Raw genomic sequence first — 26,953 nt, 5'->3', positions numbered from 1 at the left:
CTGAACATAATGTTTGGGCCATACAAGACAACAGTCTCACTACTGAACACAATGGTTGGACCATACAACACAACAGTCTCACTACTGAACACAATAGTTGGACCATACAACACAACAGTCTCACTACTGAACACAATGTTTGGACCATACAACACAACAGTCTCATTACAGAACATAATGGTTGGACCATACAACAGTCTCACTACTGAACATAATGGTTGGTCCATACAAGACAACAGTCTCACTACTGAACATAATGATTGGACCATACAACACAACAGTCTCACTACTGAACACAATGATTGGACCATACAACACAACAGTCTCACTACTGAACACAATAGTTGGACCATACAACACAACAGTCTCACTACTGAACACAATGGTTGGACCATACAACACAACAGTCTCACTACTGAACACAATATTTGGACCATACAACCCAACAGTCTCACTACTGAACATAATGGTTGGGCCATACGAGACAACAGTCTCACTACTGAACACAATGGTTGGACCATACAACACAACAGTCTCACTACTGAACACAATAGTTGGACCATACAACACAACAGTCTCACTACTGAACATAATGGTTGGACCATACAACACAATAGTCTCACTACTGAACATAATGGTTGGACCATACAACATAACAGTCTCACTACTGAACATAATGGTTGGACCATACAGCACAACAGTCTCACTACTGAACATAATGGTTGGACCATACAACACAACAGTCTTACTACTGAACACAATGGTTGTACCATACAACACAACAGTCTCACTACTGAACACAATGTTTGGACCATACAACACAACAGTCTCACTACTGAACACAATGGTTGGACCATACAACACAACAGTCTCACTACTGAACACAATGTTTGGACCATACAACACAACAGTCTCACTACTGAACACAATGGTTGGACCATACAACACAACAGTCTCACTACTGAACACAATGGTTGGACCATACAGCACAACAGTCTCGCTACTGAACATAATATTTGGACCATACAACACAACAGTCTCACTACTGAACATAATGGTTGGGCCATACAAGACAACAGTCTCACTACTGAACACAATGGTTGGACCATACAACACAACAGTCTCACTACTGAACACAATAGTTGGACCATACAACACAACAGTCTCACTACTGAACATAATGGTTGCTCAATACAACACAATAGTCTCACTACTGAACATAATGGTTGCACCATACAACACAACAGTCTCACTACTGAACATAATGGTTGGACCATGCAACTCAACAGTCTCACTACTGAACACAATGGTTGTACCATACAACACAACAGTCTCACTACTGAACATAATGGTTGTACCATACAACACAACAGTCTCACTACTGAACACAATGGTTGGACCATACAACACAACAGTCTCACTACTGAACACAATGGTTGTACCATACAACACAACAGTCTCACTACTGAACACAATGGTTGTACCATACAACACAACAGTCTCACTACTGAACACAATGTATGTACCATACAACACAACAGTCGCACTACTGAACACAATAGTTGGAATATACAACACAACAGTCTCACTACTGAACATAATGGTTGGACCATGCAACTCAACAGTCTCACTACTGAACACAATGGTTGGACCATACAACACAACAGTCTCACTACTGAACACAATAGTTGGACCATATAACACAACAGTCTCACTACTGAACACAATGGTTGGACCATACAACACAACAGTCTCACTACTGAACATAATGTTTGGGCCATACAAGACAACAGTCTCACTACTGAACACAATGGTTGGACCATACAACACAACAGTCTCACTACTGAACACAATAGTTGGACCATACAACACAACAGTCTCACTACTGAACACAATGTTTGGACCATACAACACAACAGTCTCATTACAGAACATAATGGTTGGACCATACAACAGTCTCACTACTGAACATAATGGTTGGTCCATACAAGACAACAGTCTCACTACTGAATATAATGGTTGGACCATACAACACAACAGTCTCACTACTGAACACAATGATTGGACCATACAACACAACAGTCTCACTACTGAACACAATAGTTGGACCATACAACACAACAGTCTCACTACTGAACACAATGGTTGGACCATACAACACAACAGTCTCACTACTGAACACAATAGTTGGACCATACAACATAACAGTCTCACTACTGAACACAATGGTTGTACCATACAACACAACTTACTCACTACTGAACACAATGGTTGTACCATGCAACATAACAGTCTCACTACTGAACACAATGGTTGTACCATACAACACAACAGTCTCACTACTGAACATAATGGTTGGACCATACAAAACAGTCTCACTACTGAACATAATGGTTGGACCATACAACACAACAGTCTCACTACTGAACATAATGGTTGGACCATACAACACAACAGTCTCACTACTGAACATAATGGTTGGTCCATACAGCACAACAGTCTCACTACTGAACATAATGGTTGGGCCATACAGCACAACAGTCTCACTACTGAACATAAAGGTTGGACCATACAACACAATAGACTCACTACTGAACATAATGGTTGGACCATACAGCACAACAGTCTTACTACTGAACATAATGGTTGGACCATACAGCACAACAGTCTCACTACTGAACATAATGGTTGGACCATACAGCACAACAGTCTCACTACTGAACATAATGGTTGGACCATACAGCACAACAGTCTCACTACTGAACATAATGGTTGGACCATACAGCACAACAGTCTCACTACTGAACATAATGGTTGGACCATACACAACAACAGTCTCACTACTGAACATAATGGCTGGACCATACAACACAACAGTCTCACTACTGAACATAATGGTTGGACCATACAACACAACAGTCTCACTACTGAACACAATGGTTGGACCATACAGCACAACAGTCTCACTACTGAACATAATATTTGGACCATACAACACAACAGTCTCACTACAGAACATAATGGTTGGACCATACAACACAACAGTCTCACTACAGAACATAATGGTTGCTCAATACAACACAATAGTCTCACTACTGAACATAATGGTTGCACCATACAACACAACAGTCTCACTACTGAACATAATGGTTGGACCATGCAACTCAATAGTCTCACTACTGAACACAATGGTTGTACCATACAACACAACAGTCTCACTACTGAACATAATGGTTGTACCATACAACACAACAGTCTCACTACTGAACACAATGGTTGGACCATACAACACAACAGTCTCACTACTGAACACAATGGTTGTACCATACAACACAACAGTCTCACTACTGAACACAATGGTTGTACCATACAACACAACAGTCTCACTACTGAACACAATGTATGTACCATACAACACAACAGTCGCACTACTGAACACAATAGTTGGAATATACAACACAACAGTCTCACTACTGAACATAATGGTTGGACCATGCAACTCAACAGTCTCACTACTGAACACAATGGTTGGACCATACAACACAACAGTCTCACTACTGAACACAATAGTTGGACCATACAACACAACAGTCTCACTACTGAACACAATGGTTGGACCATACAACACAACAGTCTCACTACTGAACATAATGTTTGGGCCATACAAGACAACAGTCTCACTACTGAACACAATGGTTGGACCATACAACACAACAGTCTCACTACTGAACACAATAGTTGGACCATACAACACAACAGCCTCACTACTGAACACAATGTTTGGACCATACAACACAACAGTCTCATTACAGAACATAATGGTTGGACCATACAACAGTCTCACTACTGAACATAATGGTTGGTCCATACAAGACAACAGTCTCACTACTGAACATAATGGTTGGACCATACAACACAACAGTCTCACTACTGAACACAATGATTGGACCATACAACACAACAGTCTCACTACTGAACACAATAGTTGGACCATACAACACAACAGTCTCACTACTGAACACAATGGTTGGACCATACAACACAACAGTCTCACTACTGAACACAATAGTTGGACCATACAACATAACAGTCTCACTACTGAACACAATGGTTGTACCATACAACACAACTTACTCACTACTGAACACAATGGTTGTACCATGCAACATAACAGTCTCACTACTGAACACAATGGTTGTACCATACAACACAACAGTCTCACTACTGAACATAATGGTTGGACCATACAAAACAGTCTCACTACTGAACATAATGGTTGGACCATACAACACAACAGTCTCACTACTGAACATAATGGTTGGACCATACAACACAACAGTCTCACTACTGAACATAATGGTTGGACCATACAGCACAACAGTCTCACTACTGAACATAATGGTTGGGCCATACAGCACAACAGTCTCACTACTGAACATAAAGGTTGGACCATACAACACAATAGACTCACTACTGAACATAATGGTTGGACCATACAGCACAACAGTCTTACTACTGAACATAATGGTTGGACCATACAGCACAACAGTCTCACTACTGAACATAATGGTTGGACCATACAGCACAACAGTCTCACTACTGAACATAATGGTTGGACCATACAGCACAACAGTCTCACTACTGAACATAATGGTTGGACCATACAGCACAACAGTCTCACTACTGAACATAATGGTTGGACCATGCACAACAACAGTCTCACTACAGAACATTATGGCTGGACCATACAACACAACAGTCTCACTACTGAACATAATGGTTGGACCATACAACACAACAGTCTCACTACTGAACACAATGGTTGGACCATACAGCACAACAGTCTCACTACTGAACATAATATTTGGACCATACAACACAACAGTCTCACTACAGAACATAATGGTTGGACCACACAACACAACAGTCTCACTACTGAACATAATGGTTGGGCCATACAAGACAACAGTCTCACTACTGAACACAATGGTTGGACCATACAACACAACAGTCTCACTACTGAACACAATAGTTGGACCATACAACACAACAGTCTCACTACTGAACATAATGGTTGCACCATACAACACAATAGTCTCACTACTGAACACAATAGTTGGACCATACAACACAACAGTCTCACTACTGAACACAATGGTTGGACCATACAACACAACAGTCTCACTACTGAACACAATAGTTGGACCATACAACATAACAGTCTCACTACTGAACACAATGGTTGTACCATACAACACAACTTACTCACTACTGAACACAATGGTTGTACCATGCAACATAACCGTCTCACTACTGAACACAATGGTTGTACCATACAACACAACAGTCTCACTACTGAACATAATGGTTGGACCATACAAAACAGTCTCACTACTGAACATAATGGTTGGACCATACAACACAACAGTCTCACTACTGAACATAATGGTTGGACCATACAACACAACAGTCTCACTACTGAACATAATGGTTGGACCATACAGCACAACAGTCTCACTACTGAACATAATGGTTGGGCCATACAGCACAACAGTCTCACTACTGAACATAAAGGTTGGACCATACAACACAATAGACTCACTACTGAACATAATGGTTGGACCATACAGCACAACAGTCTTACTACTGAACATAATGGTTGGACCATACAGCACAACAGTCTCACTACTGAACATAATGGTTGGACCATACAGCACAACAGTCTCACTACTGAACATAATGGTTGGACCATACAGCACAACAGTCTCACTACTGAACATAATGGTTGGACCATACAGCACAACAGTCTCACTACTGAACATAATGGTTGGACCATACACAACAACAGTCTCACTACTGAACATAATGGCTGGACCATACAACACAACAGTCTCACTACTGAACATAATGGTTGGACCATACAACACAACAGTCTCACTACTGAACACAATGGTTGGACCATACAGCACAACAGTCTCACTACTGAACATAATATTTGGACCATACAACACAACAGTCTCGCTACAGAACATAATGGTTGGACCATACAACACAACAGTCTCACTACTGAACATAATGGTTGGGCCATACAAGACAACAGTCTCACTACTGAACACAATGGTTGGACCATACAACACAACAGTCTCACTACTGAACACAATAGTTGGACCATACAACACAACAGTCTCACTACTGAACATAATGGTTGCACCATACAACACAATAGTCTCACTACTGAACATAATGGTTGCACCATACAACACAACAGTCTCACTACTGAACATAATGGTTGGACCATGCAACACAACAGTCTCACTACTGAACACAATGGTTGTACCATACAACACAACAGTCTCACTACTGAACACAATGGTTGGACCATACTGCACAACAGTCTCACTACTGAACATAATATTTGGACCATACAACATAACAGTCTCACTACAGAACATAATGGTTGGACCATACAACACAACAGTCTCACTACTGAACATAATGGTTGGGCCATACAAGACAACAGTCTCACTACTGAACACAATGGTTGGACCATACAACACAACAGTCTCACTACTGAACACAATGGTTGGACCATACAACACAACAGTCTCACTACTGAACACAATGGTTGGACCATACATCACAACAGTCTCACTACTGAACATAATATTTGGACCATACAACACAACAGTCTCACTACAGAACATAATGGTTGGACCATACAACACAACAGTCTCACTACTGAACATAATGGTTGGGCCATACAAGACAACAGTCTCACTACTGAACACAATGGTTGGACCATACAACACAACAGTCTCACTACTGAACACAATAGTTGGACCATACAACACAACAGTCTCACTACTGAACATAATGGTTGGACCATACAACACAATAGTCTCACTACTGAACATAATGGTTGGACCATACAAAATAACAGTCTCACTACTGAACATAATGGTTGGACCATGCAACACAACAGTCTCACTACTGAACACAATGGTTGTACCATACAACACAACAGTCTCACTACTGAACACAATGTTTGTACCATACAACACAACAGTCTCACTACTGAACACAATAGTTGGACCATACAACACAACAGTCTTACTACTGAACACAATGGTTGTACCATACAACACAACAGTCTCACTACTGAACACAATGTTTGGACCATACAACACAACAGTCTCACTACTGAACACAATGGTTGGACCATACAACACAACAGTCTCACTACTGAACACAATGGTTGGACCATACAGCACAACAGTCTCGCTACTGAACATAATATTTGGACCATACAACACAACAGTCTCACTACAGAACATAATGGTTGGACCATACAACACAACAGTCTCACTACTGAACACAATGGTTGGACCATACAACACAACAGTCTCACTACTGAACACAATAGTTGGACCATACAACACAACAGTCTCACTACTGAACATAATGGTTGGACCATACAACACAATAGTCTCACTACTGAACATAATGGTTGGACCATACAACACAACAGTCTCACTACTGAACATAATGGTTGGACCATGCAGCACAACAGTCTCACTACTGAACACAATGTTTGTACCATACAACACAACAGTCTCACTACTGAACACAATGTTTGTACCATACAACACAACAGTCTCACTGCTGAACACAATAGTTGGACCATACAACACAACAGTCTCACTACTGAACACAATGGTTGTACCATACAACACAACAGTCTCACTACTGAACACAATGGTTGGACCATACAACTCAACAGTCTCACTACTGAACACAATGGTTGGACCATACAACACAACAGTCTCACTACTGAACATAATGGTTGGACCATACAACACAACAGTCTCACTACTGAACATAATGGTTGTACCATACAACACAACAGTCTCACTACTGAACACAATGGTTGGACCATACAACACAACAGCCTCACTACTGAACACAATGGTTGTACCATACAACACAACAGTCTCACTACTGAACACAATGGTTGTACCATACAACACAACAGTCTCACTACTGAACACAATGTTTGTACCATACAACACAACAGTCTCACTACTGGACACAATAGTTGGACCATACAACACAACAGTCTCACTACTGAACACAATGGTTGTACCATACAACACAACAGTCTCACTACTGAACATAATGGTTGGACCATACAACACAACAGTCTCACTACTGAACACAATGGTTGGACCATACAACACAACAGTCTCACTACTGAACATAATGGTTGGGCCATACAAGACAACAGTCTCACTACTGAACATAATGGTTGGACCATACAACACAACAGTCTCACTACTGAACACAATGGTTGGACCATACAACACAACAGTCTCACTACTGAACACAATAGTTGGACCATACAACACAACAGTCTCACTACTGAACATAATGGTTGGACCATACAACACAATAGTCTCACTACTGAACATAATGGTTGGACCATACAACACAACAGTCTCATTACAGAACATAATTGTTGGACCATACAACACAACAGTCTCACTACTGAACACAATAGTTGGACCATACAACACAACAGTCTCACTACTGAACACAATGGTTGGGCCATACAAGACAACAGTCTCACTACTGAACACAATGGTTGGACCATACAAGACAACAGTCTCACTACTGAACACAATGGTTGGACCATACAACACAACAGTCTCACTACTGAACACAATGGTTGGACCATACAACACAACAGTCTCATTACAGAACATAATTGTTGGACCATACAACACAACAGTCTCACTACTGAACACAATAGTTGGACCATACAACACAACAGTCTCACTACTGAACACAATGGTTGGGCCATACAAGACAACAGTCTCACTACTGAACACAATGGTTGGACCATACAAGACAACAGTCTCACTACTGAACACACTGGTTGGACCATACAACACAACAGTCTCACTACTGAACACAATGGTTGGACCATACAACACAACAGTCTCACTACTGAACCCAATGTTTGGACCATACAACGCAAATGTGCGGCCATACGACGCAATGGTCTCACTACTGAACGCAATGGTGCGACTATACAACAAAAGGATTGGTCCATACAGCACAAAAGTATCACAATTGAACATATTGTGTAACCATCCAAAACAAAGGTTTTACCATATATATGTCGTCATACGTATATGCTAACGAAGACAGTTACGGCGTTTCATGGTTTTCACCCCTACCTTTTATTTCTGTGGATAACATTAAAAAAAAGAAAACCCAACGCAATCAGAACACCACATGCAGATAGAAACACCATCATATATGATGCAGAGTTTGACACTGTGATGAGATGTACTGTGAAGATGGTTCTATCGCTGTCGGCCGGAGACTTGCCACCTGTAATACGATGTGTTTTAATATTAAATTTATAACAATAATGAGCTACCTACAACACTATATTGGATAAAAAGTCGATTATATGTGAGATTTACAGGCGAGCACTACATTTCTAACTAAATTGTTCTTATTATAAAGCATTAGTTTCTGTTTTGTGGTTTATTCCCGGCGATAAAGCATATTTCAAAAGCCGACTAGTGCAACTGTTAGGGCTTTATTGACCGTAGAATATGTACTTGACGCTGAGACACACTGGCAACCCGGACAGACGACACACTGTCTCAATCGTTAACAAATGTTTTAATTTGCCACATTTTATATGTGAAATATTCATTTATAGTATCATGCGTTTTTTTGAACAAAAATACATATAACAATATATTACATAGTATTAAATGACGTCACCACATATTTTTTGTACTAGTACAATATCAGTTGCCTGATTTTTGAATTTTCGGTAAATCAAAAAATAAATCAAGGTCCACGTGGGTGCTGCAATGTGAATTTGTTACGCGAATCATAATCATATGTATACCAATCAATCCCCTAAATCTGATCTGGAATTATTGTTATTTTCGATGTTTAAAACATGGTGTTCCATTCAATATTATACTAACCATGGGTTTGCCAGATTTCATCATAAGTAAAACTCCAAACAATGTCTTCTGTGTCAGCGTAGTATCTACCGATTTCTACTTCAACGAAGCCTGAAAGCAATTGCATAATCCGATAATTCTGTTATAATACATAAGAATGTACATATTTAATCACTTTACAAATGAAAAAGGTGTCACCACATTTCAACAATTACCTCTTCAAGTGTAACTGCACGGTAATCAATCCCGTGTTGCCGTTGCAGACGTGACGTACATTTACGTAATCCAAAAATCACATTGTAATTGCGCTGTATATAATGTTACATTGGTAAATGTATATGGTCTGCACACACAATCGTTCAATTTATTCTATTGATGCTTCCCCATAGATCGGTGAATTACGTACCTCGGTTTTGTTCAACAGATATTACTCCCCTTCTATCACCGTGTTCGGTAAAAGCCACTGGACCCTGAAATAGTGCAGTTAATCAATGACGTATGGCCAATTGCGTAATTTCAGATATTTTTATATCGTATGGCTAATTGTGCGATTTCAGATACTTTCATATCGTATGACCAATTGCGCGATTCAGATACTTTCATATTGTATGGCTAATTGCGCGATTTCAGATACTTTCAGATCGTATGACCAATTGCGCGACTTCAAATACTTTTATATCGTATGGCTAATTGCGCGATTTTAGATACTTTTATATCGTATGGCCAATTGCGCGACTTTAGATACTTTTATATCATATGGCTAATTTTGCGATTTCAGGTACTTTTATATCGTATGGTCAATTGCGCGATTTCATATACTTTTATATCGTATGACCAATAGCGCGATTTCAAATCCTTTTATATCGTATGAAAAATTGCGCAATTTCAGATACTTTTATATCGTATGAAAAATTGTGCAATTTTAGATACTGTTATATAGTATGGTCAATTGTGCGATTTCAAATACTTTTATATCGTATGAAAAATTGTGCAATTTCAGTTACTGTTATATAGTATGGCCAATTGTGCGATTTCAAATACTTTTATATCGTATGACCAATTGCGCATTTTCAGATAATTTTATATCGTATGGCTAATTGCGCAAATTCAGATAATTTTATATCGTATGCCCAATTACGCGATTTCAGATACTTTTATACCGTATGGCCAATTGCGCAATTTTAGATACTTTTATATCGTATGGCCAATTTCGCGATTTCATATACTTTTATATCGTATGGCCAATTGCACAATTTTCAGATAATTTATATCGTATGGCCAATTGCGCAATTTCAGATACTTTTATATCGTATGGCTAATTGCGCAATTTCAGATAATTTTATATCGTATGGCCAATTGTGCGATTTCAAATACTTTTATATCGTATGGCAAATTGTGCGGTTTCAGATACTTTTATATCATATGGCCAATTGCACAATTTTCAGATAATTTTATATCGTATGGCAAATTGTGCGATTTCAAATACTTTTATATCGTATGACCAATTGCGCAATTTCAGATACGTTTATATCGTATGGCCAATTGTACAACTTCAGATACTTTGAATTTCAACTATGTCACAACATCTGATGAGCTATATTCAAACAAGAAATACACGACTTACTGAAACACCTAGAAACTCTGTATGATCCATTTGTTCTTTCAACATGTCGGTCGTTTCCTTGTCCCTGTATGTGAACGTTTCGAGAGATTTTCCAGTTGGCAAGATAGTATTGTTTAATGCAAGAGTACATGCCCATATGGCGTCGTAAACACATGGAAGTAGTACGTGTAAATTATCAGTGTTTAGCATCGCAGTGATTTCTTCTTTGAAGTCTACAGCTGTCTGCAAATGTATGTATGTGTATATCAATTTATTTATCCCATTCACATTCTTTTAGATACATTCACTGTGTGATTAGATGTTAATGTGATTGTTGACATTTGACATACAATTTGTTAACTGGTACTTATGGTATTAAGGGCACTGTTAATACCTGTCCTGAGATGCTATGCCTGGAATCTTTACTCCATGTTGCCCATACTATGCTGAAATAGCCATCAACAGCTAACCGCATTTCGTCTTCTGTGCAATCCAAATTATCCAACCCTTGGGTCCACCATTCCGGAACAAAGAATCCAGGAATAATCCAGACGTACTTTGGACCGTATAATCCTCGTTTATATGCCTACAATTCAGGGGAATACATATTAATAAAGTTATCGTGACAGTACCTTAAAGTATGCACTTGTCTCACTTTCCGTTATAGATGTGAGTTTCCAATCTACTATGAATAACGCGCACTTTGTTATGACAACGCAAAATGCTATACTAAAATACCAGTACCTCACAAAATACTTTGTTTGCCGAATCTGGACCAAAAGTACCCACTATTACTCTTGCATCTTTTATCTGAAGGGAAAAAACAAAAATATATAATCATAAAATTGACACCTTAAAAATAACTAAGGATTTATGAAATTATGTAAACATTGACATGACTCACCTTTAATTGGCGAATTTGTTCAGTGGGCTTCGCTGCAAAAGACTCTGAAGCTATGATACTAAAATTTGCCTGAGCAAGACGAACTAATAAGTTGCTGGAAGTCTATAAGAGTGAGATTATATTAGTAGTAGAAGTATTTGCGATTCCAACGTGTAATATATGTGTAACACATGTGTAATATATGTGTAATATATCATAGAGAACTATAACTAGGATTATAACGTTAATGACAGGAGCTCATAATAAGAGACAGAGATAAATAATATGTATGCGATCACGTGACGACGATATGCATTCCGGTTATTATGTGTATAAATTTGTAGACTGACTTACTGATGTAAACGGTTCTTTGATTTCATGCAATACTGCAATATGTTCCCATTGGAACTGTTTTAGAAAAGTTAAGATGGCTGCATTGAACTCTTCCATTGAAGATAATGTACGAAAGAAATATGGATATTTTGCTCGATTCGACAACGACGGAGCAGAACCAGCATAGGAAACCTAACAATTGGAAGTAATAACTGTAATGTCAAATTAAGATTTTTTAATTCTTATAAACAATCCCATCTCGTACACAGTGTCAAACGTATGAATGTCAATATGACGTAGCAATTTGTGTTAATACACATAGCACTGTTTTGCATGTTATTATGGTTCCATGTTAACACCGCCATGTACAAGTATTAAATTATTGAACGCCGAGACATTTGGTCGCATACAAGAGATATACACATCAATCACACACGAATTCCTGGAAGGCGCTACACAAGTGCAAATCTCTCTCACAATCACCTTATCTGACTATGGTGAAGAATATCGCCGAAAGGTCATTCTGCCATGACAAACATTGTTCTTGTTTCAAGGACGGCCGGCCTAAAAAAAGTCATGATAAAACAGCTTCTGTTCCTTTCAAAATTCTATAGACAATGACAATCCCTCAAAAAAATCGTAAAATTAGTCAACAACTTTCAAAGCTACCCTTGACAGCAGACGTACAAAACTAACAAATAAACAAACAAACTAACCAAAATAGTACATGACAGACCCTAACATGTATAAACATTTTGAATTATCATTTTTATGGAATGCATTTCACTTTCAAGATTGTTTGTTGAGGTAAGCCTGGCAATACCATTTTCTATGTATCGCTTCAAGTGACAGATAGATACACTTATGGCGTTCAACAAGTCTAAAGGGTGCTTCAAATAATAGTCTCATCCTCAGATAACAATAACAACACAAATTATCGGCAATGTCTAATCTATTGTCACCGTTTTTACGGCTGTATTTCGGAAAAAGCTTAAGAAATAATTTATTTGATTAATAATTATGTAAGCTGTCAATTCCAGCTAAATGCTGCTAATTAGCCACATATCGCGTGTTATTGCGATGATTCAGCCAGAAGTGTACGTTCGCTATTTTACCTCATCAACAACATTAGAACATCTGATCTCCTAAATTGTCTATGTAGAGTTTTGATTTGACCAAAAAATACAATAAGGTTATTTTACGATAATAAGCGAATTCATATCCGATTCACGTGACCCTGGATGAAGATTTGCTTGTTCGTTAATAATTCAAGCACTTGCCTCTACAGATAAACACCTTTTAATTATGAGTTTACGACTGAGACGACGTAGCATATTCTCAAACTAAATATTGACATAAATGTGAGTGATTCCATCCACACTGCAATGACAAAGAAACTATATAATTGGAAAGACGGGAAAGTAACATTTTCGAATTGATCTGCCTTATTTATAATTCATGAATACAACTTGTGTCGCTTCGAAGCAACAATGTGATAATAAAAACGTGTGTAATTGGTAATAACCGAGTAAAGCGTGACACTGATTGCAGACATTGCCTTGGAAATAATCCTCTTAATAACTTTGAATAACAGATGTTGCCAATCGTCTTTTTGTTGTTGTATTTTTTTTTTGGCCACAATGTTAATGTTTTTTATTGCACACATGAGCTCAGTGTCTTGATCTGATCATCTCAGCACTGGTTCTGACCACCAAATGTGTTACTCTGTCTAATTTAGGATGATTGCCCATATTCGAACTCGAAAGACAGTGCATAAGCATTTGGTGTAGTTATGATAACAAGTTTTAGATGAAAAGAAAAACGTGTTTAGATGTTATCAGTTGCCAATGACGTACGACATTGACCATCGTAATGTTATCGTAGATATTTTCATGTATAATATATATTATTAATCTATACCCTCTCTATATGATTAAACTATGCATTATTCAAGCTGACATTGATCAGACAATTAAACATCTCTTATTTGTACGTTTAATATTAATCACCAAGATGTGAAGACGTGCTTTATGATACTTCCCAGTACCATAGTATAAGACAGTAGTTAGAATTACAATAGGTTTATGAGGAGGGTCGACATTAATGGACATTGTTTTTAAAAGTTATGTTTCTTTATAGTTTCAGTTATACAAATCCACAACTGGGTGTCATTGTAAAAAGACAAAATGTTCGTTGTATATCTTAATTGTTGCATTGATTTCGTTAGTGAAAAATATTTTAATAAAGAACATGAAACAGACATCCGACTGGATCCTAATAATATTAGTCCAATGGCTTTGCTTTACAAATGTTACATAGTCGTTGGTTCGATAGGTGCTGTCACGTCACGTAACATAACATAACAAATACTTTTATTCGAACAATTAGTTATATTTATCTTATTCTATTGAATGTTCTAGATTTTAAAACCATGAATTACCTGTAGAATGTTCCACATACCAGTGAGTTCAGCTGTCACTTCTGCATTCTCTGAAGACAGGGGTCCAACAATCATGATCTTTGTAGGAGGGTTGAATAACTGGTAAAATAAGGAGTCCAAAGTTCCACCAATTGTGTCCTACATAAGATACATAATATGTATAATATAAACATCTAACTGTGGGTAGCGAGATTATACGTATAGGTAATCGATATTTGAAAGACACACCATTCGAACCAAAGTTTTGATAACCTATATTTTATTAACCGTCCTTCTTCCATTCGAGTTAGCAAGTCATTTAAGGAAACGTCTAATTGTCTAATTGTGAAGTCATACATACATATACTTCATTTCAATAATCTTAAATTTATTGGAAAACGAATCAAGTGATCTTCATGTAGCCATAATATATTATTTAATTTCTGCTACATATATATCTTGTGCAGAGAATTCCAACATCTAGTCCAATCCATCTATTATATTGAGTGGAATAATGAACTCGACTCCCAATTATATGGTATCAACAAAATTCGTCGATGTGTATGATAGTAATAATGAAGTATATGTGCATGGTACTATTGAAGTTCACTTCCAGACACAAAAACTGAATTTGCATACACAAAGAACCGACCTGCGTGTTGTTTCTTACCTGTGTATCATTAGCCAACAATATCAATTCATAGTCGATTAACACATCGTCATTGCTGTTAACGTGCTCTACTGCCAGGAAAGCTGAATGCAGCACCTGTGAGCGGTACTCAGAAGTCAATGGGAATAGACCGCCTAAGTACAATGGTACTTTTGAAGTGCAAACGGATCCCAAGAGAATGAAAAACGGAGCATATACCATATCCATATTTCTTGCCACTAGGTATGAGATGAGTCAAGTGAATCTTTTGCGTGCAGTGAGATGGTACTCCGGTATATATTTAATTTACTAACGTCTACACGGGGGACATACATCAAATAAATTATTCAGACTGCTCCCATATCTCCGAAAACAAACCTATTACAGCCATTAATCTGTATATACATTACAACAACACAATAAGAATTTCGAACCTTATCAGGATTCTTTTAAAATCACAAGCATTGTGTCAATTCACGTCGAATTCACGAAACAAGTCTCAAGTCAGCGTCTTTTCATTTTAGTTGGATTCGTTTACACAAATAAGAAATAAAAACCTGTCCATAGGTCAGCTTATATACATACTACGTGTATCTAGACCGCGTGAAATGACGTCACAGCAGCATGATGTATGTGTAATAAATATATCCCAATGAGAGAAAGAACGAAAGGGGTTGGTGTAGTAGAGGGAAACTAAATATTTGGGAGTTATTTTTCAATACCAAGTTCTCGTTTCTACGCCTGTCAAAGTGGATGCAGTTTTAGTCTTAGATATTAGAATATGATACAGATATTACAGTATAAATTAAAATAACTATAGCCCACGCACAATTGATTTCTGTGCGCTCAACGAGCAATTGAGTTTCAAAGTTAATCATATAAATGTATATAATATGTGTCAGATATTTTATAGTATGGTCCACAATTGCATACATTTCATGTCTTAAATTGGCGGCGTTCTTTTTGATAACTGTTGCTTATGTTAATTAATTATTCCATCTTCCATTAACTCTTATTCTCACTTCGATTGTACACTAGAAGGTTCACTAATATGCATGTATTAAACGTATGCTGTATCTTTATTTTGGCAGCTTGGAGATAGAGCTTATTAATTCTAGGTTTTAAATTATATTTGAGAATAATATTGCAGTTATCATGTTATGTTATGTTACTGTCGGTGCAAATACGATGTTACTCAGAGAGTAATGACTATATTACAGTCTTAGTATACCAAACTCAAGCAGTTTTTATCTTGGCTAAGGCCGCCCCTAATATTTTTTTTTGTTGTTGAATGAACAAGAATAAAACTTAGTTCTTTCACACAGTCAAAACTTTATTATTTAGGCCCGCCTAAAACGCTCAGTGGAGGTCAAAGTGCGACGTACTGTCTGAGTGCATACTTTGAGGTATTCTCGTAATAACTTATTATTATACATCTTTTCCTTACAAGGATACATCATGGGAATGCCGAAATCCAAAAAGTTAAACAGAATCAGCGAGCTACTTTGTTTGGAGCCCGGTCAAACTCTGGTGGTAGCCATGTTTGTTTTTAATATTAGAGAGCGCTTACGCGCGTAATAATTCCATATTTGGAATTCGCATTTCCTAATATGGTAGGATGAAAATACCCCGTAAAATACCACAAAATTATGGCAAGCTGTAACTGGCGTTACGGTGGTAGATGTTTAATAATTATCATTATTGTTTCAAATTTTGCAATATTAAAATCAGAAATATAAAATATTGTTGTTGTTTTAAATAATGTACGTGTAATGTGAAAAGTTTAATCAGTTATCTCGCACACAATTAAATGAATGGTAGCTCTATCAATTACACTTTTCAAACGTTTCGTAATGGAGTAACAATGTCATACCTTCAGGTTTGTTCAGGATAATTTTCCAAAAGGTATCTTAAATTGTTTTCAAAAAAGTAGAATACTTGTGACTTAGAGGAGCTCGTTTAAATCAGACGCAAATCTGCACAGGTGTGTGGTAATCACCATACTAGAATTCGACACTGAGGCTCAATAGAATAATAACTATAAAGAAAATGAATGTAATGATTAGATCACATGGCATTAACGTATGTCTAGCACTGGGGAATCCAGTATACTAACTTGAGCATGGATAACTGCACCGTAAAAGTTTAATTCCATCGGATATTCAACTTGTGACAGTTACATGATATGCACACTCGCAGGATATATAAATACATAAATCTGTTTATTATTGAAAATACTAAAATCAATAAATTTGTCGCTACATGCACAGTATGTCTGCTGACAATGGTGACGTATATGAGCATTTATTTCATTAAATATGCCGCATAGAGATATAAGCATTGTGTCTATTGCATTGTGTCATGAATGCCAATATTTTGAACAATTTAAAGTCGAAGACTCTGTACGGGTATGAGACTAATTTTTGATGGAGTACAAACTTTTACATGGCGTTATATGTATTCAAAAATTGAGCCGTGTGTACGATGTAATCTCGGTTATCGTTACGGTTATCTCGTCTATTAAGATTACTTAGTTAGTGCATACTTTGTTCTTTCATTCATTTATTCAATGAAATAAAATAAACAAATTATATTAAATATTAAACCTAGTTTCAAGGTAGTTAAGGCACTATTTTTAAATCAAACAGTTAAAAAGGATGGTTTTACTCGTAATGAAGCATTTAGGTTATTTATTCTGCTGTTGCACTGGCCATCTACTTATACAGTGATAAACACATTTGATAACTATTATTTATATATGGTTTCGTGACGTTTAAATAAACCAGTAAGTCTTTACTTCTTCTCTTATTTTTAACAGAAAGCAAGTTACAAGAGTGACACCAGAAAGCAAAGGTTAGATAAGAATCAAATTTAATAATAGAATAATGGTGACCAAGTCAAATCTCTATCCCAGTGAAAGAGAATTATGACAACATGAATATTATGCAAAATATAGAATACCAAATGTAATGAATAAAGAAATAATTTAAACCGTAGGAGAAACTAAGAAACCTAAATTGGCAAAACAACAGACAAAAAATCTACATGCTATTGGTTAAAGCGCGGTGGTCATCGCGCTGCGCGTGTTCAAATTTCATGTAAATAAACAATGTATTTTACACGCGTTGTATACGTCGCTATGAGTCCCATATCGAACAGGACGCGGCACGACGACTACCGCGTTTTAACAAGTCGGGGGGTTAACAAGAAATCTATCTACACCAGACTTCTTATATTTGTTTTATTGAATTTAACTATGCGTGTGATACAATTCCAGCAATTCATAATTGTTTATGCTTGGCTTCATTCACGTCACCAAAAAAACGGCTGGCTGTGTAGCAATTTGATTGTCTGCCCAGGCTGCTGTTTTCAAGATAAAGGACAACAAATTTAATGAATGAATGAATAAATAAATAATTGTTATAATCCTAGTCATGGCGTGAATATTAATATCGGTGATATTAATTTTGAGTTCGACATCTAGGGAAAACAAGACGTGAACAGCATTATAATGTACAGACATGAAAATATATTTTACTGTAGTAATTTGGTGGATATTCTTCCTAGCACGGCCGCTTTCCATGAATATTTCTCCAATAAATATATTAATTAGTTAATTGTGTAGTTTTAATTAGTTGATTATTCTATAAATATTTCTAATGCTATTAAATGCCTCAGTAACTTCATTCCAATTATGATAATAACTTTGTTTTGTTGGGACACATAATTGTTACTGTGAAAATTAGTGTTTCCTGTTGTACAATTTTATATGTTCTCTTACACGTTCATTGTTATTTTTGCCCTAATAGATATAATATTTCATTTACTACGGGTGTGTAACAGTTGAGTGAAAGATTTGTGCATCATGCGAGAAATTCGCAATTATCTATGGATATATGGGTGGTTTTATTTTGATGTAGTCCACGCACATCATCTGTGAATAGATGTGCTTCTCCATCAGAACGTATAAGCAGACGCATATATATGTTATTAGCACTTACATTATTCTAAAAAACAAAAACAAAGAAAAGCATCCAAATAAAGAAACTGTGCATACAACATATAGGTGGACTGGTTGGATTTAATATATTCATATATGTTTTTTGCTTGACCTCGACAAAGACAGCTGATTATCACCATGGTTGTGTATTTTATCGGTATTCTTCCTGGCTGCTGACGTCAAAATAAAAGATAATGAATTCAATGTATATATGTATATTAATTAATTAATGAATGAATGAATGAATGAATGAATGAATGAATGAATGAATGAATGAATGAATGAATGAATGAATGAATGAATGAAAAAATAAATAAATAAATAAATAAGTAACTGTTATTATTCTAGGTACAGGATAAATATAAATCATTGGCGATGTTCATTTTTGAATAAGGAACACAAGACGCGGACATGTATATCACAAAATTCGTCAGATTACATAACGTATATGTTTTAATCAAGATATACTGTACCGGGTTTCCTGTGTTTTTATGCATGAACAGTACAATATCATTTCTTGAGCTGCTTATTCTTGGTAAAAAAATATGTTTTCTATCAAATATATTTTGTAGATGCTTTTCCTGCATATTTAAGTTATATCGACAATAAAACCATCCGTTTCCATGGATATGTCGCCCATAAAATCTATATAATTAATATACTTGTTCCGCATATTATTCACAGCAATGTAATATTATCTTGCCAGCATTCCTATTCAATGAGGCATGGCTGTTGTAATTATCTTAAAAGTCCTCACACGAGGTCATCGTCGAATGTATAATTAATTATATACAGTATATAACAATAACAAGTATGACGCTGCCTTCAATATTTCAACGGTCCGTTAGTGACAAGACACGATCATTAGCATATTTCCGTTTTTTAACGAGCTCATCTAATTATCACGATAATTGTCCCCAAAAAGCCTTTACTGAGTGCTCAACTATGCAGACCGCGATCAGAATGGATTCGATGAGTTTCCAATGTGTGTTGTGTTTATTCTTGGGTTTTTACCAATTTGTATCGATACAATCCAAAGGTATGTATACTTGTAGAATACTAATCCAGTCTTTGTAAGGATTTATAGACAAACAAACACTGACACTTCTTTCAATTTAGTGTTTCCAAATATTATTTGGTAAACGAATAACGAGACTGTAACTCATTTTACAAAACTGTAGGTAAATGCCTGCTTACAACGTTTTGGCATTCTGTTAGTCAACAGTGTAATACACGCTATTTTTGAAAGGAGATCATCGATGCCCGCTGATTTATTTATTCTTTAACATATATATTATTCAATTCGTTTCCGGTAACTCCTATGTTTCGCTGGTTTCGTTGTCTTTTCACGTAACATTTGCATAGTATATTAGTGAGTAAATAATGCCAGACAGCGAACAGAACCAGTGAGCAAGCCGTTTTTTTACTAGGCAATTGCATAATTTATTTACTTTCATGTTGTCAGTCGTGGTGTTTATATTGGTACCAAGTTGGCGTTTGTTTTTACTATCAAGCTAACTTTGATTGTATTTTTATTGGAAGTTTTTCTGATATTGTTCTCTGACGGAAATTATTTGTCGACTAAGGCAAGGCCTGTTGATGTTATTACAGACGTTATAGCTGTATAGCGGGTTAAACCACGCGTCGTTACTGTGTGGTCTGTTTTTCTACCTTTCTCTGTGGGTGGTTCAAATTTTAATTGGGATTTGTAGCCACTTTCACGTAAAGCTTTTTGATAGGGTGGTGCCGCAATATCAAACATCTCCTTATATGACGATATCGATAATAGGCGTTTGTTAATCCCGGCCGGGATGTTCATGCTGGCGGGTGGGTGGTTACTCACCTTATGTACGTATGTCAAATTGGCGTTAAGCTAACAGTGAAGGGACCGTATGAGTACCCTCAGTAAGATAGAGAGTGGCACCAAGAAAGTTGACTATGTTCTTGATTATTTGCATCAATCGTGATCGTTAGGCCGTCACGGTTCTTCAATTACGCAAAATATATGTATTTTTCATCCTTTCAGCCTCATTGGATGTGGCATATCTGAGACGGCGGCACTGACGAAATCTGCTCATCATCTCTCACTTAGCTAGGGTATCCAGGGGCATGCCCCCTTAACAATTTTGAAATCTAGGGGCAAATTTTGCTGACACAAAAGGTTTCAGCTGGAGTTTAGAGGGGGCGACGCCCAGGGCGGATCCAGCAAAATGTATTGGGGGGTCCAGACCTATAGGTCAAATACACGGGACCGTGCGATTCGGAGGATGCTATGCGTAATCCAGTGCATTTTCATGCGTTTGGAGGGGACCCTTGTCCCCCCCCCTGGATCCGCCACTGGCGACGCCCCCTAGAAAAATGTTGAGGAGGCGTCGCAACTGCATATAAAGGCGGCTAAACCACCATTGCCTAACCGCGCTCCAAGTTGCGATAGCAGGAAGCAGCCCACAAGTTCGCAGGTCTCTGCACCATCAAAACCTCCCATTGTGACACCAAAACGTACTCGTACTTTTGCTAAGGCGATTGATTGTGAATTAACAATGTTTGTTTGGAGTGGGCAATGATAATGGTCACAGGTACTCTTTGACTAATAATACTCGTACTCGTACTTTTGCCATGGTGATTGATCGTGAACTAACAATGTTTGTTGGGAGTGGCCAATGACGTGTATTTCTATATCGGGGATGTTATAATAAGTCGAGGCGAAACACAGGGCATTGCTTACCAGTTGCCTAATTTATCAAAAATAACACGAACCTTAGACAGCAACATCTTCTGGCAAATTAACATAAATACTTTTCTCTTTTAATACGTTTTTTTTTTCATTTCCATCTTTCATTGATTTACTGTTTATTGCTTTTTTTATTATTATTATTTCATCTATTTTTTTTCCCAATATTATTACCAATATATATCAATAGTTTTTGTAATTGTAGTCTGTTGATTTATTTATTAAACCATTGTTGTGCTTTAGACAGTAATTCTTGTACAATTTGTATGTTTTATATATGTGTTTTAGCAGTTAGTGTAACCATTTTAATTCCTTCTGAGGAATTTTAAGTGTTTCAATAAACCAAACCTTTGAATGCTTAGTAGATCTTCGCTTATGGATAGATCGATTCCACCACATCAAAGCAAATAAAGTTATAATATGCTTTGCACCGATACGGTTAAAACATGTGAATACGAAAGAAGCGTATTTCCACCGGTGGATGTCGGTAGCTACAATAATCTTTTTTTTATCCATGCTTTGTTTTTGACGCAGAGGACACTATTAAAAAATCGTGGTCATTGATTGCTCTGTTTAAAGTGCCTGTGAAATGGCTGCTATTTTCACGCCTAAAATTATCCATTGATACATAAATATTATTATTTTTTATGTTTCTACGCATGAATTATTTTTTTAAGTGAAAAATTGTGTTTTAAACTCAGTCTACTGGTCTACGGCAACTTTATTTTTGTGTATTTTAAAACGAGGCTCCTCATTAGCTTTTCATTTGCATACAGAAATTCCCCTTGTGACGTCAGAAGGGGAAGTCGCATGGCAGCTTGCATTGCCGATAAGTGTAAATAAGGCAAATTTCTTGTGCAGTTTTCTCGTCTTTGACTAAATTGTCACTTGTGTACTTGTTCGTCGTGGAAGAATGGACCATAATGAACACATAGTATCAATTTTTGTTGCATGGGGTTGAGTTAGATGCGAAATATGTCAGTTCTGGTGTAGCTGGTCACCGTGATCGTCACCGACACCGGCGTACGTTTGTACACTGTCGCTGGACAAAATAGAATTTGACGTCGGAATTATCTCGTTATTTAGCAGGTTACTAAACACGTCACTACACTGTTTTATTTCATCGATCGTCTGAGTAAAACTTTCAAAATTAAAATAAAAGAGAACAAATTTTGACATTCTAAACATTAAATTATAATGAAAAACAACAAATCACAGTTACTAAATAGCCGCGTGGAAATAAATTGACATTTTGTTGAAATAGGTGAACGCTTCGGGTCACGGCGAGGGCAAGTGCGTTAAAAGCGGCGTTTAATTGGATAACAAAAATAACCGAGATCGACACACATATAGATAAATTCTGAGTGGATTCGAGTTAGCGTGATCCATGGCGCGATTGTCATAATTATAACATCATATTGAAACTTTACTTGGTGGAAACACATTGACCAAGCCCGGATTCTTATTTCATAAATTATTACGCGGATCAAGCTGCAAGCATGGAGGTAAAACAAGAACAGAGGTGTGAATTCAACATTCAACACCAATCACCAAACAATTCAGAAACTTTTAGCCACAGTCCCCCTATAGATAGAAACAACGCCGACTGAAAAATGTGTATCGTTTAAAAGTATACTGAATGACCAGTGTTATTACGGCTTAGGGGTATGACTTCCTCTCACATTTTGTCAATTTTGTCCAATTACAGCTGTGAAATTTTCCTATGATATTAAAAGATACTTAATGTGTGGCTCTAGTACGACTTTTTTAGCGGGACGGCTATGTGGTTTGAGTTACTGGTCACTAATGATATTCGTATAAAAGTCCACTTCCTGGCTTTTTGATTCGCCCAACCAATTATACATTTTAAGCTGTGTATTATATTATAGCATTGTCAATACCAGCGAATTTTATGACGTCATTGCCCAATATTATTCGCGATAATGTATTGCATTATTGAGCATCAAGGACCCGTACCATGCATAGGAAAGTTCGGAAAACAAATGAAGAGATGGGCATTCAATAATAAGGGGAATTATGGGGTGAAAACGATTAAAATCAAAATTGAAAATGAATAACTCTGAGCTACTAGTATATGAAAAATAATTATTTGTTCTTAGTTTACATGAAAAAATGTCATTCCCGTCATAACGACAAACACAAATCGTCGTCTGGCCAATCCCAACTTCGCGAGAAACACCCGGTACCGACGTACAACGCGTAAATAAACGTACCTCACCAAAGGTAAACATGATGGCCCGTTTTATCGATGTCGACGAATCCCAGTTAAATGCGCTCGAAAATGCAAGGAATGAAAAAAATACTTCACAGCAGACTAAATACATGTTTTCTTCCTAGAATGGCTTAAACACAAGAGGCATGCGCCACCAATTTTGAAGACATTCCTGTCGTTGAGCTCGGTGCTGCTCCGTTCGGACATTCCTTTCTCTACAACCTTTCTCTATAATACTCAACAGTGGTGACAACACTATTACCGCGCTAGATGATTACAAAGCCGGTAAAGCATAATAACATAATTAGTTACCATTTCCAGTGCGACTAAACGGAACACATCAGACTCGGCACTAAGTATAGCTTGAATAGCTTTGGTTTGAATATCTGTGAGTTGCATGGTGTTTGGATACCGTCGCCGTATTTCCTCGGCATCCAGCCAGGCACAGCTTCCACTGTGCGCAGCCTGGCAACCATCACTCAGAAAACGGTACTTCGGGATGGTTGATGACACCTACTGAACAGTGTAACAAAATTACTCCTACATATGCAACATATTTAAATTTGGTTGTTTAATATTACTTAAAAGTTAAGTTTGTGCTGTTTTCTCGATTTTAGCTATTTTCAGCGGCTTTTCGACCGGCGCTCCAAAGCAGATGGCGCAGAGCCTATAGAAATACACGGTAGAGTGGTGCGCGTCTTTAGTCTTGTGACTTAGCTCCGTCCCGAAGATTTTGACGGCTTGGCCAAGCGCGTTGATGGCAGAGGCAGTATGATTGACTGTTGGTAAATTGATTCTAAACTGTGAGGGCACTGTCACATACACATAGTCTCCATAGTCTTAATGAAACACTTTCACCTTGAAAATTCAAGAAGCTCGCCGACTTGCTGCGGGGATTTTACGCTTCACCTCGCAAGCTAGATGGGGTGCAGTACAGCAAGCCATCGCTGTCTGGTTTACGAGCTTCAATCCATCGACACATCACTGGTCTTAAAATCATGTAGGATAGGGAGTTCCATGTTTGTGTTTTTTTGTGTTTTTTTATACGTGTTATGTTGAAATTCCTCAGCGTCGACTTCCCGGTGAAATGTCACAGTTCGAGCACAGTTTCCATAAACAAATAAAAGTTTCCGTGTTCTTAGGTGTGTTTTTTATTTATACACTCAGATTTAAATCACCACGTACATGTACCCCGGATACGCACCCCAACGCATAGTCGATCCAGCAGGTCCACAGCGGCGATCTAGCGTAGTAGTCTAAGGCCGTGGAGGACACCGACGGAGACGGTGTGCCGTTCGCTCCGGCGATCACTACAATGTTACTCTACACCACACATCAGTCACTCGTTCACTCGCAATGTAAACAAAATAATAATTACAATAATATTTGATGGATTAAAAATAGTTTCTTTGCTATATGAGATTGTGGAAAAAAATCCAGAAAGACATTTAAATTATTCAGATTCACGGGCCAGTGACTGAGAAACTGTTCCGTTCACTGTGAATTTTCTCCAAATTTTCCTTCGTGTTAGAACCAGAAAATCCACTGGTATTGACAACGCTAAAAATAATAACAATAATGAACTCCCTGCCAGCCCAGAATGGACTCAAGCACACTTTTTGCTCCATATATGGGCTCGGCTTGCGTCTCGCAAATATATGTCGCCCACACCTATTTCCAGGATTTGAAGACGCTACTACTCGGGCGAGGTGCATGATGGGTAATCTAGTTAGTAATATACGTATTACATTCCGCGTTCTGGCCAATTGTATCAATGAATCGTTTCATGCTGCATATCGGAAATGAAAATCATTAGCTATTAATATTTGTGTTGTTTTAACATTTAACTTTTGATCTACAAGAGACAACCCTCACAATTTTTCATAATTTATTTTAATATTTAATCGAATTTAAGTCAAGTTTGCATAGCTTAAGTTTAGGAAAAGAGAGGGTATGTTCAAGTTATATTATTATTAATATGTTTGTACCATACCTACCCCCTTATATTCAACCTTTATTTAATTAAATTTGAATTGAAACGCAATTCTATGTTGAATTGAATTGGATTGAATTGAGTTTAATTAAACTCCAATAAGCACAACTCTGTATA

General features: G+C 37.3%; 1 protein-coding gene across 1 annotated transcript in view; it reads right to left on the bottom strand.

Moving 5' to 3' along the window:
- LOC102807292 (gamma-aminobutyric acid type B receptor subunit 2-like) overlaps positions 1–16,107 on the bottom strand; it is a 72,653-nt gene extending 56,546 nt beyond the window's left edge. Inside the window, exons 1-10 of the mRNA XM_085498393.1 lie at positions 15,901–16,107; positions 15,252–15,389; positions 12,833–13,003; positions 12,500–12,601; positions 12,340–12,405; positions 11,990–12,181; positions 11,617–11,838; positions 10,399–10,462; positions 10,014–10,103; positions 9,240–9,396 (exon numbers count right to left, since the gene is read on the bottom strand). Of these exons, the coding sequence (XP_085354519.1) occupies positions 9,240–9,396; positions 10,014–10,103; positions 10,399–10,462; positions 11,617–11,838; positions 11,990–12,181; positions 12,340–12,405; positions 12,500–12,601; positions 12,833–13,003; positions 15,252–15,389; positions 15,901–16,107 (1,409 nt within the window). The remainder of the gene's footprint in view (positions 1–9,239; positions 9,397–10,013; positions 10,104–10,398; positions 10,463–11,616; positions 11,839–11,989; positions 12,182–12,339; positions 12,406–12,499; positions 12,602–12,832; positions 13,004–15,251; positions 15,390–15,900) is intronic.
- Positions 16,108–26,953: the final 10,846 nt, after the last annotated feature.

This window comes from Saccoglossus kowalevskii, chromosome 4 (genome assembly GCF_978046115.1).
Source record: "Saccoglossus kowalevskii chromosome 4, keSacKowa6.1, whole genome shotgun sequence".
Lineage (NCBI taxonomy): Eukaryota > Metazoa > Hemichordata > Enteropneusta > Harrimaniidae > Saccoglossus > Saccoglossus kowalevskii.
Note: the sequence above shows the minus strand (reverse complement) of the source record. Positions and strands in the feature narration are given on the sequence as shown.